Source organism: Procambarus clarkii, chromosome 77 (genome assembly GCF_040958095.1).
Source record: "Procambarus clarkii isolate CNS0578487 chromosome 77, FALCON_Pclarkii_2.0, whole genome shotgun sequence".
NCBI lineage: Eukaryota > Metazoa > Arthropoda > Malacostraca > Decapoda > Cambaridae > Procambarus > Procambarus clarkii.
The window spans coordinates 17,170,586-17,187,642 of NC_091226.1; the positions used below are offsets into that span (position 1 = coordinate 17,170,586).

The following is a 17,057-nucleotide window of genomic DNA, read 5'->3' on the forward strand; positions in this document are numbered from 1 at the left end:
TTCCAGGTATTTACGACGTCGCGCGCTAAAGAAATTATCCTTGATATCTGTGACGCAACCGTACCTTCACTTTTCACCTGTGTTCTCTTTCGACCCGCTGTTCCTCGCTTCAGAAAATACTTGTCTACTTGGTCAATGTCTTCTAGGATCTACCTTAGTCCTTCCCTCTGGTATTGAGGTCAAATTCCCCCAAGATATCTTGAAATTGCTTAACTTAGTCTCTTTGCACCGGAACGAGGTGCGTTGCTTATCTTGGGACCAATTCTAGTTTTATGTTATCTTTAGTCTGGGTTTTATGGCAATGGCAGCTTAATGTTGTGGCTCCTATGTGTCCACGTGTAACTGCCACGTACACACGTGTAACTGCCACGTACACACGTGTAACTGCCACGTACACACGTGTAACTGCCACGTACACACGTGTAACTGCCACGTGCACACGTGTAACTGCCACGTGCACACGTGTAACTGCCACGTACACACGTGTAGGTGGTGCGTGAGCCTGTAATGGACTGACTGGTTTCCCTTTCTTCCGGCAGACTAGGCAAGCTGTTTTCCTCTCTGAGGCCGCGGGCCGGCGAACCGCGGGAGAAGCACTTCCTGGTGATCGCCTTCAAGGACCAGATCTCCTCCATTCAAGACCTGGTGAGTGTGGCTGGTGGGGGGGGGGGGGGAGGGGCTCTAGCGTCATCATCAGTGTTGATGACGCCTATCAACCTATACCGTTGATAGGTTAAGTAATAATTGTAAATAAGAAGCAATAAGATGCTTATCTTAACATACTAAGAAGGTTAGGTGAGGTCGGTGTTTTCTATGAAGCTTTTCAAGGTAAACTAAAATATTCACAATCAATTAGTGTCACATATGCACTTATTAAATAAGCCAATATTGACTATAAGCAAGTGCGAGAACGGGTTGCAGTACTAACTGTACTCAGTCCAATCCCCTCATCAATATAATCAAAACACCGTTCTTATAGTCAGTCCAAGCACCCTCATTATAATCAGTCCAGTCATTACATTCAATCACCATAATTACCCCTCAAATTACCATTACAATCAGTGCAATCACCATAATTAATCCAATCAAAAAGTGATTGTTTTAACTAGATATAAATATTTCATTCATATTTCAGTATATCGTAAGTCATAGTAGCAACACATTATCAAACACATTCCCAGTAAGGCAATATCATCATTATTGCCTTAATTTAATACTTGTCATTACTGGCAGAGGTCTCGCGCCCGCTGATGTGTTCTTAGTGTCCAGTACATGACCTTTCCGACCGACCCCGGACACCAGTTCTGTAGGCTGCAGGTATTACAGTGAATGAGTAAAAGTTAGACGAGGAGTCACAATAACGTGGCTGAAATATGTTGACCAAACCACACACTAGAAGGTGAAGGGACGACGTTTCGGTCCGCCTGGACCATTCTAAAGTCGATTGTGTCGACCACAATAGACTTGAGAATGGTCCAGGACGGACCGAAACGTCGTCGTCCCTATAAAATTGTTTATGTAATAATCTTAGATGAGGCCTGATAAAGACCTTTTGTGCCCTCTGTAATGCTTTTGCGCTACCGCTCACAGGATGAGTATGGGGTGCACAATAAACTAGCCGCCTTCGGCGGCAACAATCAACAATCGTCCCTTCACTTTCTAGTGTGTGGTTTAGTCAACAGTAAAAGTTAGTGGCGCACTTAGCGAAACCTTATCATCCCTCTTGTCGGCAGCTCTGACGAAGACTTCTCTCTCCGTCAGGCGCGCTCCATGAAGCTTTTCGGCATAAAGAACCAGTGGTTGTTCGTGGTTCCTGACTCTCACTCCCTGAAGTACGACATGTACGGCTACCTGAACACCATGCAGGACGGGGACAACCTCGCCTTCGTCTACAACATGTCGCAGCTCAGTCCGGTCACGCCTTGCAACGTGAGTCCACAGTCCTCCTTAGCCAAGTCTCAAATGCTTTCCTAGTGTCTCCCAGCCAGTTCTTGTGACGTAACGAGCGTACACTGTTTACGCTCGTGTCCTTCCACAGGCGTAGGCACCAACTCCAGCGCGCCTAATCTAGCAATTCCCATTCTGTTACAGAAAAGCGTACATTTCTATTGCTTTATTTCTCCATAACGCCAATAAATGTGGACGCTTGTAGCCCTCCATCCAAATATTATACCTGCCTGTAGGCACCTGTCCTCGATGGACGCGCCTCTACACAATCATAGGTACTCTAGTGTCTCCTAGAAGACAAAAAGGGAAAATGAAGAGGGAGGAAAGAGGGTGAGAGGGGAAGGAAAAGAATGGGTAGAATGTAAGATGGGGAAGAGACAGACGACCCGGGCACCGCCTGGTACACCTTCTAATTAGATAATAATTCAACTCTACTCAGAACTCGCAATGTTTCATAGTCGGGACCTTAGCATCGACAACTATTTCAAGTAACCTTCCCTCCACAAAATATCTACGTTTCTCTTCAGTTTGCTGTAGTCCAGTGTATTAAAACGTATAAGTAGTTGTAGCGCTGTAAGTGCTGCTGTATTATACAACGATGTATAACTATCCTTGAGTAAAGAGCGGAGTTGTGTGAAGTGTTGAGGCAGTAAAATGTGGCCTTCGGACGACAAGACGGTAAGTGTCGACCGTGTTCTCTTTACCCGGGCACTTTACCCCGGGGCACTTTACCCCGGGGCACTTTACCCCGGGGCACTTTACCCCGGGGCACTTTACCCGGGCACTGAGGGCCTCCAGCGGGTCGAGGAACCACCTCACACTCACACAACACTTAACCTTGTTTGTTCTCTTATCGACGTTCATTTACAGATTTAGATATTTAGACGTTAGATTTTATTTATAATTTCTGCGATGTTTACATTTACAAGGAGTTACTATAAGACTCGTGCACATATTAGGCTATATTTGGTTCCTGTTAAGTGTTTAGACATACTTAAGAGTGAGTTTTAGTGTAAGACATATTTACCAAGCAAAGTATAAGTAGCACAGGAAAGGTAAGGCGATAGCTGCTGATATACCTTACTAAACACGCGCACCAAATAATTCCACAGACGCCCGATAAAAAAGTTTGAAGACTTGACTTACTGCCGGAGCGCCTTGACGGACTCGGTCGCGTGTCGTTCAAGTTCCTTATAAATTACTTACTGGTTTTATCGAACATATAATGGAAGGAAGACTTTCCTGGGCTGCCGGACACGCTGGAGGAGGTCCTAACCCGTCCTTAACTATGCCCAACACCCTTCATAAATGTACGACTGTTGAAGTCTATAGTCTTCAAGTAGTACTTCTGCATGCAACGGAGTTAGTAATATTGCTGGCAATGTTCATATAGTTACAGATGAATATGACAAGTTTATATATAAACTTAGTCATCATTGTCTTTCGTATGGGAAAGTTGGTGTTGTGGTCCAACCCGTCCTCTTAAAAATACGTCACTTTCCGCTGGTATGCGCGGCACTATGGCCAAATTTGGACGTAATTTGAAATGAAATCGACTCACAAAAATGACGTACTGTTCCGTTTTCTGTTTGAGTCGTCCGGCTTACTCGGCCAGCTTAGAAGAGCCAACTTTCCATTAACGTTTTTCATACCGTTTTGAAACTTTGAGACTTTCCTGCCCACCTAACCTATCAGAGGACCCTTAACTTACTGTTGTTGAAAAAAAATCCCTAATTTATATTCATTTTATTTTTTTCATTTTCAAATTACGTTGATATTCGGCCATACGGGCAAACGGCCATAAGCGACGTTCTTTTTAAGAGGACAGGTTGGTAGTGAAGTTTCTCCCCTCTTCCACTAGGACGGGTTCGAGTGCTACATGGAACTGCTGATCAAGCAGTACGCTACGGAGCTCTCCTCCGCCCTCACTAAGGAGCTGGAGCTTTACAACCAGGTACGTTGATGTTGTCCTTGTGAGAGACTTGTGGTGTCCTTGCGAGACGTTCAGTGTTGTCCTTGCGAGACGTTCAGTGTTGTCCATGTTTCCAAACTGTAAGCTGATCTTCGTTTCACGCGGACAAGGAACGTATGAACGTGTTTTGCATACTCGTGGCATTTGTATTCGAAAGTGCGCAAGTTTTTTTTTGCTTGTAGGTGAAAGTGTACATCTTTTGTACACTTTTATGTACCTAAGTGTGTGTGTGTACATAAGTGTACATACACCTTTTTGTGCATAAGTGTACATACATTAATACACAAAATACATCTTGTACACTAATTCGAGTGAATGAGGATTTTGTCAACGGATTGGAAGATATTTGTAGAACGCAAAATATTTTCCTTTCAAGATTTTTTTCACAATAAACGTAGAAAAAACTTTATTGTTTATGGGTGTTGAAGGTTGCTGTTGTATACCCGTGTGTTCTTCCTGTTCATCATCTCGGTGTTCTTGTTCATCACCTGTGTGTTCTTGTCCATCTGTGTTCCTGTTCATCATCACCCGAGGGTTATTGCTGTTCATCATTAGCAGTATGTTATTGCCCTTCTTCACCTGTATTTCTGATGTTCATCACCTGGGAGTTACTAATACTCATGTGTTATTAATATTCATCACCTGTGAGTTGCTGATAGACATTATCAACCGTGTTCTTCCTCACCTGTGTGTTATTGCTGTTTACCCGTGTGTTTCTGGTCATGAGCCATGTGTTCTACCTGTTCACTACCACCTTGTATGTCTCCCTGTTCACCACCACCAGTGATAGTGATGCTCACCCCACCTGTGTGTCGTACAGGTCTCCGAGGAGGAGTGGGGAGAGATGAAGCCTTCTCCAGCCTCCAGGTCTGCCACTATTGTCTCTATGATCAAGGTGAGTCTTATGTAGGGGGGTCTTCCCCTTGTATGTAGGGGGTCTTCCCTCTTGTATGTAAGGGGGGGTCTTCCCTCTTGTATGTAAGGGGGGTCTTCCCTCTTGTATGTAAGGGGGGGTCTTCCCTCTTGTATGTAAGGGGGGGTCTTCCCTCTTGTATGTAAGGGGGGGGGGTCTTCCCTCTTGTATGTAAGGGGGGTCTTTCCCCTTGTATGTAGGGGTGGGTCTTTTCCTTTGTATGTAGGGGGGTCTTCCCTCTTCTATGTAGGGGGGTCTTTCCCTCTTGTACATAGGGAGGTCTTCCCCTTGTGCTTACAGAGGGGGGGGGGATGGGAGGGGTGAACTTCGGCTCCTCGGTCCCGCCTCACAACTACCAATCAACTGTTGTACAGATTCTTGAGCTATTGGCCACTATTATGCATACATTTGAAACTGTGTATGGAGTCAGCCTCCGTCTCCATACACTACCTTGTGCTCGCATTACATTTCTAAACTACTTTGACACTGAAGAAATTCTTTCTAGTGTCTGTGGCTCATTTAGGTACTCATTTTTTAATTGTCTTTTGTTCCACCCTTGTTAATGTCTTGAGGTTGAGAAACTAACCATTAATAACATCGAGGGTGAGAAACTAACCATTAATAACATCGAGGGTGAGAAACTAACCATTAATAACATCGAGGGTGAGAAACTAACCATTAATAACATCGAGGGTGAGAAACTAACCATTAATAACATCGAGGGTGAGAAACTAACCATTAATAACATCGAGGGTGAGAAACTAACCATTAATAACATCGAGGGTGAGAAACTAACCATTAATAACATAGAGGGTGAGAAACTAACCATTAATAACATCGAGGGTGAGAAACTAACAGTCCATTTCTCAAGTCTTTGTTCAGAAAAAATGGATTTCCTTCCTTATTTTATTTTTATTCTACACATCAAATATAGATCAAATTCCTTCCTGCATTGCCACTTTGCTTCCGTAATGCGGCGATGTGGTCAATACTGCTAGTACGGGTGAGTGTGTCATCCATCACGGCCTGTTCTCCCTACTGCTGGTCGCGCTGTCGCCCTGGGGCCAGATTCACGAAAGCAGTTACGCAATTACTTACGAACCTGTCCATCTTTTCTCAATCTTTGGCGGCTTTGTTTCCAATTATTAAACAGTTAATGAGCTCCGAAGCACCAGGAGGCTATTTATAACAATAACAGCTGATTGGCAAGTTTTCATGCTTGTAAACTGTTTAATAAATATAACCAAAGCCGTCAAAGATTGAGGAAAGATGTACACGTTCGTAAGTGCTTGCGTAAGTGCTTTCGTGAATCTGGGCCCTGGTCGCATTCAGCGAGAGTGAGGCTTTAATGATACATTAATGATACAACACTGTGTATTAGAAAGAGAGGGAGAGAGAGTAGTCTATCTTCACCTGTCTTGATTCTTCTCGTAAATTTTTGCATCTGCAAACAGTGAGAGGAATGAGTCTATACCCTCTGGAAGATCGTTTACATGTATTAGAAACAGGATGGGTCCAAGTACAGAGCCCTGTGGGACTCCGCTGGTGACATCTCGCCACTCTGATGTCTCCCCTCACAGTTACTCGCTGTTTCCTGTTGATTAGATACTCCTTTATCCACTGGAGCATCTTACCTTTTAATCCTATCTGTTGCTCTAACTTTTGTAGCAGCCTCTTATGGGGCTCTGTGTACTCGCCTAATTGTACTTGCAGGGGTTGAGCTTTGACTCTTTGGTCTCGCGTCTCAACTGTCAATCAACTGTGTGTGTGTGTGTGTGTGTGTTCGTGGGCGTGTGTGTGTGTGTGTGTGTGTGTGTGTGTGTGTGTTCGTGGGCGTGCGTGTGTGTGTTCGTGGGCGTGCGTGTCTCTTCGTGGGCGTGCGTGTGTGTGTGTTCGTGGGCGCGTGTGTGTGTGCGCATTAGCGATAATGTATCGGTCAATCTACTGCCAGCGTCTCTCGTTATCTCCTCCCTCAGGAGAAGCAGAAGGAGAACCAGACGTGTTCGCGGTGCACACGGTGGGGCGTGCAGGCCGCTGAGGTCAAGGACGCGGACAGGTTCGAACTGCTGAGCGTGGCTGACTGGCGCCCCCTCACCGGCCTCCGCTTCTTCGACGACCTCTTCCCCCACGTCACCGGCAACTTCAGAGGTCGCACCATCCCCGTCACGTCTGTACACGTGAGTCTCTGTGCCCCGGAGCCCCTCTCAGCGCCCCCGGAGCCCCTCTCAGCGCCCCCGGAGCCCCTCTCAGCGCCCCCGGAGCCCCTCTCAGCGCCCCCGGAGCCCCTCTCAGCGCCCCCGGAGCCCCTCTCAGCGCCCCCGGAGCCCCTCTCAGCGCCCCCGGAGCCCCTCTCAGCGCCCCCGGAGCCCCTCTCAGCGCCCCCGGAGCCCCTCTCAGCGCCCCCGGAGCCCCTCTCAGCGCCCCCGGAGCCCCTCTCAGCGCCCCCAGGCCCCCTCTCCAACCCGTTCTCGCACTTTCTTCTAGTCAATAATGACTTATTAAATACCTGTATGTGACATACTAATTTATTGTGAATATTTTAGTTTACCTTGAAAAGCTTCATAGAAAACACGGACCTTACCTAACCTTCTTAGTATGTTAAGATAAGCATCTAATTGCTTCGTAATTACAATTATTACTTAACCTATTATAGGTATTATAGGAATAGGTTAAGTAATAATTGTAAATACGAAGCAATAAGATGCTTATCTTAACATACTAAGAAGGTTAGGTGAGGTCGGTGTTTTCTATGAAGCTTTTCAAGGTAATCTAAAATATTCACAATAAATTAGTATGTCACATACAGGTATTTAATAAGTCATTATTGACTAGAAGAAAGTGCGAGAACGGGTTGCAACAAAGCCTCTAACCTCTCCTCGTAGCTCTTGCCCTTCAGTTCTGGGAGCCACTTGGTAGCGTGTCTTTGCACCTTTTCCAGTTTGTTGATCTACACTGTTCCCTTTTGAATTGTGGCGCCCCCGACCAGCCTATGTTTATCCCCAACCTCAGAACATTAGCTCTGACAACTGGGTGAGACTAACCACAAGCGTCTGACCTTCAACTCTGAACAGACATTATCACTTATGGGTATATACATATATATATATATATATATATATATATATATATATATATATATATATATATATATATATGTATATATATATATATAATATATATATATATGTGTGTATATATATATGTATCTTTTTCCTAGGTATACATAATAAACAAGAAGAAAGCATGATAGGCAAGAAGCTGATTATGCAACTGAACATTAAAGATTAGTCTGTCTTTATCTTAATAATACCAACATATAATACAACTATATACATTATATATTCATGCTGTATGATCATACGCTAAATTGTTACTGCATTACCCGGCCACGAGGCCAGTATGTCATGCTGACACGCTCTCATTATACGCTAACAGGTCTGTTATAATTATGGTAGTTGTTCTAGAGGAGAGGGAAATGGGCGTAGTTACCACTGGTAACGAGGGAGTTGTTAACGACCTCCAACAAGCTCATCACTGGTAACGAGGGAGTTGTTAACGACCTCCAACAAGCTCATCACTGGTAACGAGGGAGTTGTTAATGACCTCCAACAAGCTCATCACTGGTAACGAGGGAGTTGTTAATGACCTCCAACAAACTCATCACTGGTAACGAGGGAGTTGTTAATGACCTCCAACAAACCCATCACGCTTAATTTTCGGCGAAATTCATTTATCAAACATTATCTTCCTCCCGTGTGACTATGGAGATGGCGGCCCGTTCTTACTATTTACTATTAAAAAGTTTAACCGTTCTGCCTAGCTAGAACAGTAAACAAAAAAGTTTTGCCCAACTATTCTAATCAAAAACAAATTGCATCAGTTTTGCCTACACAGGAATGTGTCCACACAAGCAATATGTCTACCCTTTCCTGGCTAATGTACAGGAAGCCAGCATTACAGTACTGGGATATGTATTCATATGAGGCATATGCAGATGATGAGTCACAGTAACGTGGCTGAAGATATGATGACCAGACCACACACCACAAGATGAGGTGTCGACGTTTCGGTCCGTCCTGGACCATTATAAAGTCGATTGTCAATGGACTTGATAATGGAATTGCCAATGGACTTGATAATGGTCCAATACGGACCGAAACGTCGAAGTTTCTACATCTTCGTGTGTGTGTGTGTGGGGGGGGGGTGTTTGGTCATCGATAAGAGGCATATTTGCCGGAGTAATCCGTAAAAAATGCGACGTATTTGGGCTGTTACAAATATAATTATTATAAACGGGCCTCATAGTGATAACTGTCATTTACAAAATACCATTAGTCATGACTGTGATATGTTGGTCAAACATTCAAAATTTTAATTTTCAAATTTCTCAACATAAATATTCTGTAAGAAGTGGCCAAATGTCTAATGCTCAAGTTATTCCTTTAAGAAAAAGTTTCACCAAATTGTATTAAATCACAAATTATAAATTTTTTTTAATATAAACACTATTGACTCTGCTTTAATTTAATTATAAACCCATGCAACATTAATATTATTAATGGTTTATAAACTTTTGATCAGTTTTAAATAGTTCAATTACAAAATGATCTTAGTGATATAATTACTACAGAACTATACCCTCATATTGGGACTTGTAGGCACTCGCTTGTATTGGTTAATTGGCCTATCTTGAGATTATTTTCTTGATTTCGGGGCTTAGCATTCCCTAGGCCCGGTCCTCGACCAGGCCTCCTTTTTTGTTACACATCCCCAGGAAGCAGCCCGTAGCAGCTGTCTAACTCCCAGGTACCTATTTACTGCTAGGTAACAGGAGCATCAGGGTTAAAGAAACTCTGCATATACATACGAATATGTATAATATTTTATAGGACGTGTGTGTTATATGCACCGGATAATTCCTTCCTTGATTACCCCTTTAACTCTCGCATCTAGTTATATGCAAATATATGTATTACAAGTATAATATTGTCGTAAATAAATGTAATATACCGTATATAAATAATGTTGGAATTATATATTCTGTGTAATATGTTAATGGTGGTTATTCTCTTTACCATTCCCTGACGCACTATTGTTTGGTTCTTCTGTCCTGCCTCTTGCTTCACCTCACACTTTGCTTCACCTCACATCTTGCTGATTTAATTTCTCGTTTAATGCTTCCTTTCGCGTCTTGCTTCACCACACTGTTTCATCTGACCTCTTGTTTCACCTCACCCTAACGTTCTCACATCCTGTTTTCACTCTCCTCTTGCTTCACCTCACCCTAACGTTCTCACATCCTGTTTTCACTCTCCTCTTGCTTCACCTCACCCTAACGTTCTCACATCCTGTTTTCACTCTCCTCTTGCTTCACCTCACCCTAACGTTCTCACATCCTGTTTTCACTCTCCTCTTGCTTCACCTCAATTTTTGCTTCACCTAATTTCTTGCTGACTTCATTGTGTCACATGACTTATTGCTTCACCTCAAACCTTGCTTCAACTTCTGTCCTGTCTACCCTGTCTACTGCATCACCTCACTCCCCCCCCCCGTCCCCCTATTTTGGGTGTGTGGGGAGCAGTTCCCGCCCTGGCAGGTGTTCGTGAAGGACCGGTCGGGACAGGTAGCCCACTACGAGGGCCTCATATTCGAAGTCCTCAATCAATTGGCCTCCAAACTTAACTTCTCGTAAGTAGTCTTCATAGTTCCCTTCCAACTCTTCGCCCTTCTATGTCACTAGTAGTAGTAGGCATCCATCAGTCTCGGGAGACTATGGAGTTGCGCTCTGGTTGTCGGTCTGGAGTGGCCTCACCAGGGCGCAAAGCCTTGGTAGGTTGATATGGAGAAGCTGTTACCCAGGCAGCAGGTCCCCCCTCTCCACGGCGCTGAAAGTCTCCAATGGAAAGGCATACACCAATACGATTGGTTCCAGCGCCGTCGCAGGAACTGAGAGTTCCGGGGTTGACCTCGAAGGTGGTGAAGAAGGGAAGTTAGTGACACGTTACTGAACGTGTCACTAACATGTTCAGTAACGTAAGGGAGACTGAAAATTAAAGCTCAGGCTGTAAATGACGTAGTGGGTCGACTGCAAGTTTCCTAGACTTCCAGAAGATCTTTAACAGTATCGACAGTAAGTCATACATGGATTAGAAGAGGTTGAGTTAGTCGGGAGGAAATACAATTGGAATAGAAGATGTAACGGTTTCACAAGGACAAGTCCTCAGACCCTCACTGAGGACACACACACAAGTCCTCAGACCCTCACCGAGGACACACACACAAGTCCTCAGACCCTCACTGAGGACAAACACACAAGTCCTCAGACCCTCACTGAGGACACACACAAGTCCTCAGACCCTCACTGAGGACAAACACACAAGTCCTCAGACCCTCACTGAGGACACACACACAAGTCCTCAGACCCTCACTGAGGACAAACACACAAGTCCTCAGACCCTCACTGAGGACACACACACAAGTCCTCAGACCCTCACTGAGGACACACACACAAGTCCTCAGACCCTCACTGAGGACACACACACCACGCGCACGTTAGGAGGTATTTGCAGGCGAGGAGTCACAATAACGTGGCTGAAATAAGTTGACCAAACCACACACTAGAAAGTGAAGGGATGACGACGTTTCGGTCCGTTCTGGACCAGTTAGCAGGTATCTGTTTGATCTGGATGTGAGAAAGGCTGTTGGACTTCAAATCAAATGTTTATTCAGGTAAAAGTACATGCATAAGATGAGTTACCAACATAATGTTGGATTTCTAGCTAGACATACAATGCCTAAAGCCACTAATACGCCAACGTTTCGGGCACTTGACGGAATCTCTCCATGGATACTAATTGAAATTGAAATAAGTTTATTGAGGTAAAATACACACAAAGGGATGAGGTAGCTCAAGCTATTCTCACCCCGTTAGGATACTAATAGTGTGTGTAGAAGCACTTTGCGTGCCACTCTCCATGGTGTGCAATAAGTCACTGGAGACGGGAGACCTACCAAAAATTATGGAAGACGGCTAATGTAATCCCAATGTACAAAAAAGGCAAGAGGCACTGAACTATAGGCCAATGTCCCTAACCTATATATCATACAAGGTGGAGGAAATTACAAGGAAATAGTAACTCGCCTAGAGAGGACTTGGTGCCACACCAACACGGGGTTGGGGATGGCAAATCTTGCCTCACAGGTTTCATAGTGTAAACAAAGTCATACCAGATGACAAAGATGAAGCTAGAAAGAGGAGGTTGGGCAGACCGCATTTTCTTGGACTGCCAAAGTCTTTGACACAGTACCTTATAAGAACGCTGCCCGGAACGCTGTGCGTGTTAGTGGCTTTGCAAGAATGTAAAAATACCAATCTTATGTAATCTCAAGTCTCATTGTACCTTGTGAATATTATTATTTATAATAATAAGTTTGAGAAACAGACAAGAGTAACTGGTAGGGTGCTCCAGTGGATAAGGGAATACCTAACCCTAAACCTGGAAGCTTATATTGGGTTCATTGTACCTTAACAATCATTGTGTGGTCGACTCCATCATTCGTGTAGTCTAATCACCTCTTCGTTTACCGCCATGGTCCCGGTGGTTCGGCAGGTACGTGGTTCGTGTGCCCGCGGACAACCAATGGGGAGTGGCTGACAAGAATGGCAACTGGAACGGCATGGTCAAGCTGATCCAGAACGGTGAGGTGAGTTCCAGGAGGTCCAGGGGTGGTTCCAGGAGGGGGCAGGGGTGGTTCCAAGAGGGCCACGGGTGGTTCCAAGAGGGCCACGGTGGTTATCTGACCGTGGTGTTGAGAGCAGAGACCAGGTGTTTGAGTGCAGGGTGCTAAGGGAGTGCTGGAGGTGCAGGTGTGTGTTGTGTGTATACTAAGGGCGTGCAGGTGTGTGGTGGGTATACTAAAGGCGTGGTGGTGATGCAGGTGGTGCTGGGGGCGGCGGCCTTCACAGTGTCGGAGAAGAGGATGCAGGCAGTCAACTTCACTACCACCATAGACCGTCAGCCTTACGCCTTCATGATCTCCCGCCCGAAGGAACTCTCCCGCGTCCTGCTCTTCATGGAGCCCTTCGCCAACGATGTGAGCTGCTGGAGGAGTCTCCGCTTCTCTCTCACTTCCTTCTTGCACCTTCTCATTGATGTATTATTATTATTCTCAACTTTCCAAGTACATTGTTTGTGTTGATTCTCCTGACACATTTTGCAGGAGACATTTTCTCTCCCCCTATTATATTCTTTCTGCATGTTTGGTGTACTTATAAGTTGTGATATTGTTAATAATTGTGTACATAAAAGTTGCATTCGAGTACTTAGTCTGGAGTACTCTAATAACCAACAGCTGGTGACGACCTGAGGGCTACTTGTCCCCCCATCACTAGTGAATTTAAAGTCAAATATTACATCCCATCCTCATGTTTAACGAGTACTTACAGTAACGATGTCAACCATCGTACAAATATTGACGTCAAAGGCAATTTGAAAGTAGAAATCGGTACTATTGAAGCTGGACAAACGGAAAAAGTTTTTGTACTCATGTTGCAAAAAAAAAAAAACTTAACCTAACCTAGGCCTAATGCACGGTATCCGAGGCCTAATACATATATATGCTATACAAGGCCGAGGAATATTTAAGTTTGGTGTTAAGCTTCATTTTATATCGGACTATAATGTGAATAGTACAAAAGTTTTCTTTGTCCATTACGTCTACGTACGGTTTGTACAATGGTCCGCAGTGGTCTGAAGTTATAATTAATACCGCCTGAAACTGGAGGATGGGTTGAAAAATGAATCTATGGCACTGGCTAACCCCCCCGTCCAGGCACTGACCCCAGCGTACGTTCCTCCTACCACTAACCTAACCGGACTTGTGTGTGCGGCAGACTTGGACTTACCTGATCATCTCTATGATCGCCATAAGTCCGATCCTGTACCTGATCAACCGGTACTCGCCCTACTACACCTACTATGGCCTCTACAACGGCAGGGGGCTCTTCCAGCTGCACAACTGCTTCTGGTACGTCTACAGCGCCGTGCTTCAGCAGGGTGAGTCCCTCTGCCTTCCCTGTGTCCAGGGCTCACCCATCAGGAGCTCATCCATCAGGGCTCATCCACCCATCAGGGCTCATCCACCCATCAGGGCTCATGCACCCATCAGGGCTCATGCACCCATCAGGGCTCATGCACCCATCAGGGCTCATGCACCCATCAAGGGCTCATGCACCCATCAAGGGCTCATGCACCCATCAAGGGCTCATGCACCCATCAAGGGCTCATGCACCCATCAAGGGCTCATGCACCCATCAAGGGCTCATGCACCCATCAAGGGCTCATGCACCCATCAAGGGCTCATGCACCCATCAAGGGCTCATGCACCCATCAAGGGCTCATGCACCCATCAAGGGCTCATGCACCCATCAAGGGCTCATGCACCCATCAAGGGCTCATGCACCCATCAAGGGCTCATGCACCCATCAAGGGCTCATGCACCCATCAAGGGCTCATGCACCCATCAAGGGCTCATGCACCCATCAAGGGCTCATGCACCCATCAAGGGCTCATGCACCCATCAAGGGCTCATGCACCCATCAAGGGCTCATGCACCCATCAAGGGCTCATGCACCCATCAAGGGCTCATGCACCCATCAAGGGCTCATGCACCCATCAAGGGCTCATGCACCCATCAAGGGCTCATGCACCCATCAAGGGCTCATGCACCCATCAAGGGCTCATGCACCCATCAAGGGCTCATGCACCCATCAAGGGCTCATGCACCCATCAAGGGCTCATGCACCCATCAAGGGCTCATGCACCCATCAAGGGCTCATGCACCCATCAAGGGCTCATGCACCCATCAAGGGCTCATGCACCCATCAAGGGCTCATGCACCCATCAAGGGCTCATCCACCCATCAGGGCTCATCCATCAGGGCTCATGCACCCATCAGGGCTCGCCCATCAGGGCGACTGGCCTCTTATGAATGAATTCCTCGTTCGCTAATGTTGTTTTCAGTGGGAGTAAAGTGCATTAAGTGTACTTCCTGTAAATTACCAAATATTACTGAAGTGACATTAAGTGGATAAGTTTGTGTTGACGAGGTAAAGTGTTGCCGGGTGATTACAGCAACACACACACTTACTGGTAATGTCCTCATACCTTGTGTTTACTCCAGTTATTGCTGTAGCCTCTTTGTATATTATTGGTAGGTCTCTAAAGATAAACATCATAAAGATTAAAGATAAAATTCGACCGAAAACCTAGATCAGGCTCTCTGCACCCAGCACTGCCGGGTGGGTAAATATTAGGCAGCAACGTAGAGCCATGATTTACCGCATAAAGGTCCGGTTTCGTGACGAAACCACTTACACCGGACCCCAATTACTAAGGAAAATCGTTGACATCACGAATGCAGCCCCGTTGGACATCCGTGACGATGCTGACGGCGCTGTACTTCTTTATTCAAGCGAGCAAGCTCTGGAGCAACTGTTTGCACCAGAACACCAGGACGCCCTACGAAACTCCAACCTGATCATCACTCCTAACCGTCGCTACTTGGCTGAACGAACCATCTTCGTCAGCCACACAAGTGTCTACATCGCCACCCAAGACCCTGGTACCATACTTGATAGTATCAACACCAGAAACCCGGCTCTGACTGCTGCTACAGTCAAGGTCATCAAGAACAACGACAACCCTAGGCCTACTCTCAAGGTCACCTTCACAACAGCTGCTGCAGCGACCCAAGCTGTGGAAAATGGATTTAGATGTCTGGATATTTCCATCACACCTGACACTGTAAAGAAGGAACGGTACTACAACATTCGCCAGTGCTTTAAGTGCTACAAGTACGATCATGATACCAAGAACTGCCAACAAGCAGAGGTTAAATGCAGCATCTGTACCCAGGATCATCACTTCAAAACCTGCCGGTCAACCACCAAACTGTGCCTCAATTGTGGAGGAGCTCACATCGCCGTCTCCATGGACTGCCAAGTACGACTAGACGAAATAAATAAAACAGCAACTGCCAACCCAACAACCAATCAGCCGGCGAGCTTCAATATCCAAGCTACATCGTTTCCAGTGCTTCCCAACGCTTCTGCTCCTGCTACACAGACGTCCACACCAGGCCAGACCACCCCCCAATGGGGACCCAGGACACAGGCGACTGCAGCTCAGCCAACCAACTTGACTGTCAACCAATCAGCGGCCTCGACCAACACCACTCTCATCCCATGCCTGATCAGTGTAGCTGAGAGAGAGGCGGGAACAGACAACGCAAAATACGTGAGAGTACTGAACAGGCTGCTCGCCCAGAACAACCTGCCTACAATGTTGATACCAGCAGACCTATTTCAACATCACAACGCTGCTTCAACCCAAACAGACGAAATTCCAACACCAACAGTAACCGCAGTCATACCGCAACCACCACCACCGGAGTCGAACCCAGCACAAGTCACCCAGGCAACAGCATCCACCCAGACTACCACCACAGCAGACCAGTCAACCTCATCACCTGCCCCCACCAGCCCGAGACGGAAGAAAATGAGAGCAAAAAGAAGACCAAAATGTCAGCAAGTGGAAACAGAATCAGATTCAGATGCAGAGTTCCAAGAAGCCCTGGCTGAGACCTTCACATATGAGGCCCCAGACTTCGACCTAAACCCAAGCAAATCAAGCAAGAAAGTGCCCTGCTATGGACTTTACCTCAATCACGGTGGCAATTTCAACGGCAATCGAAGCACAAGAATGGTCATTGCCTTAGAATGCAACAGGATCATGAACCAGCTCAGGAAAACCATTCCTTACCCTGTGTTTGTCCACCACGAGACCGTGGAACGCTATGTAGACCTCTGCGCTCTGGAGAGTGCATACATCGACCCTAAATTCGACTTCAAGAGGGGACAAGTGACCTTCCTGGAAGAAGATGAAGACCCGACAGGAATACCAATACCACCGCTAACATTCGGGAAGTACATGCGAATACCTCCTGGCCGAGACACCACCAAGCAACAGTGAACTTACCTCTCACCATCTCAATAAGGAAGACGCCTCCTCCAAGCCAGACAGACCACCTCAAGTGAACCAGGACGACATCACCCTGCCCCACCACTAGCCTCCTGCCGCCCAAGAAGAACTTAAGCTACAGGCTTTGACTGAAAAAACATCTCCAATCCAAGGTGGACGGGCCACCGAACTTTCAAGCCTCCTC

The 17,057-nt window shown here is 46.0% G+C and overlaps 1 protein-coding gene and 1 long non-coding RNA gene across 5 annotated transcripts in view; both read left to right on the forward strand.

Moving 5' to 3' along the window:
- The window catches only part of LOC123747176 (ionotropic receptor 93a), a 71,675-nt gene that overhangs the window by 45,323 nt on the left and 9,295 nt on the right, over positions 1–17,057 (forward strand). For all 4 annotated transcript variants that reach the window (XM_069313952.1, XM_069313953.1, XM_069313954.1 and 1 more), the window contains exons 6-14: positions 540–645; positions 1,762–1,929; positions 3,809–3,901; positions 4,740–4,814; positions 6,809–7,009; positions 10,414–10,520; positions 12,443–12,536; positions 12,771–12,926; positions 13,726–13,888. In XM_069313952.1, the coding sequence (XP_069170053.1) occupies positions 540–645; positions 1,762–1,929; positions 3,809–3,901; positions 4,740–4,814; positions 6,809–7,009; positions 10,414–10,520; positions 12,443–12,536; positions 12,771–12,926; positions 13,726–13,888 (1,163 nt within the window). The remainder of the gene's footprint in view (positions 1–539; positions 646–1,761; positions 1,930–3,808; positions 3,902–4,739; positions 4,815–6,808; positions 7,010–10,413; positions 10,521–12,442; positions 12,537–12,770; positions 12,927–13,725; positions 13,889–17,057) is intronic.
- On the forward strand, positions 7,404–9,349 carry LOC138357278 (uncharacterized). Its single transcript, XR_011224902.1, has 2 exons — positions 7,404–7,627; positions 7,665–9,349. It is a non-coding gene; the product is annotated as an uncharacterized lncRNA (long non-coding RNA).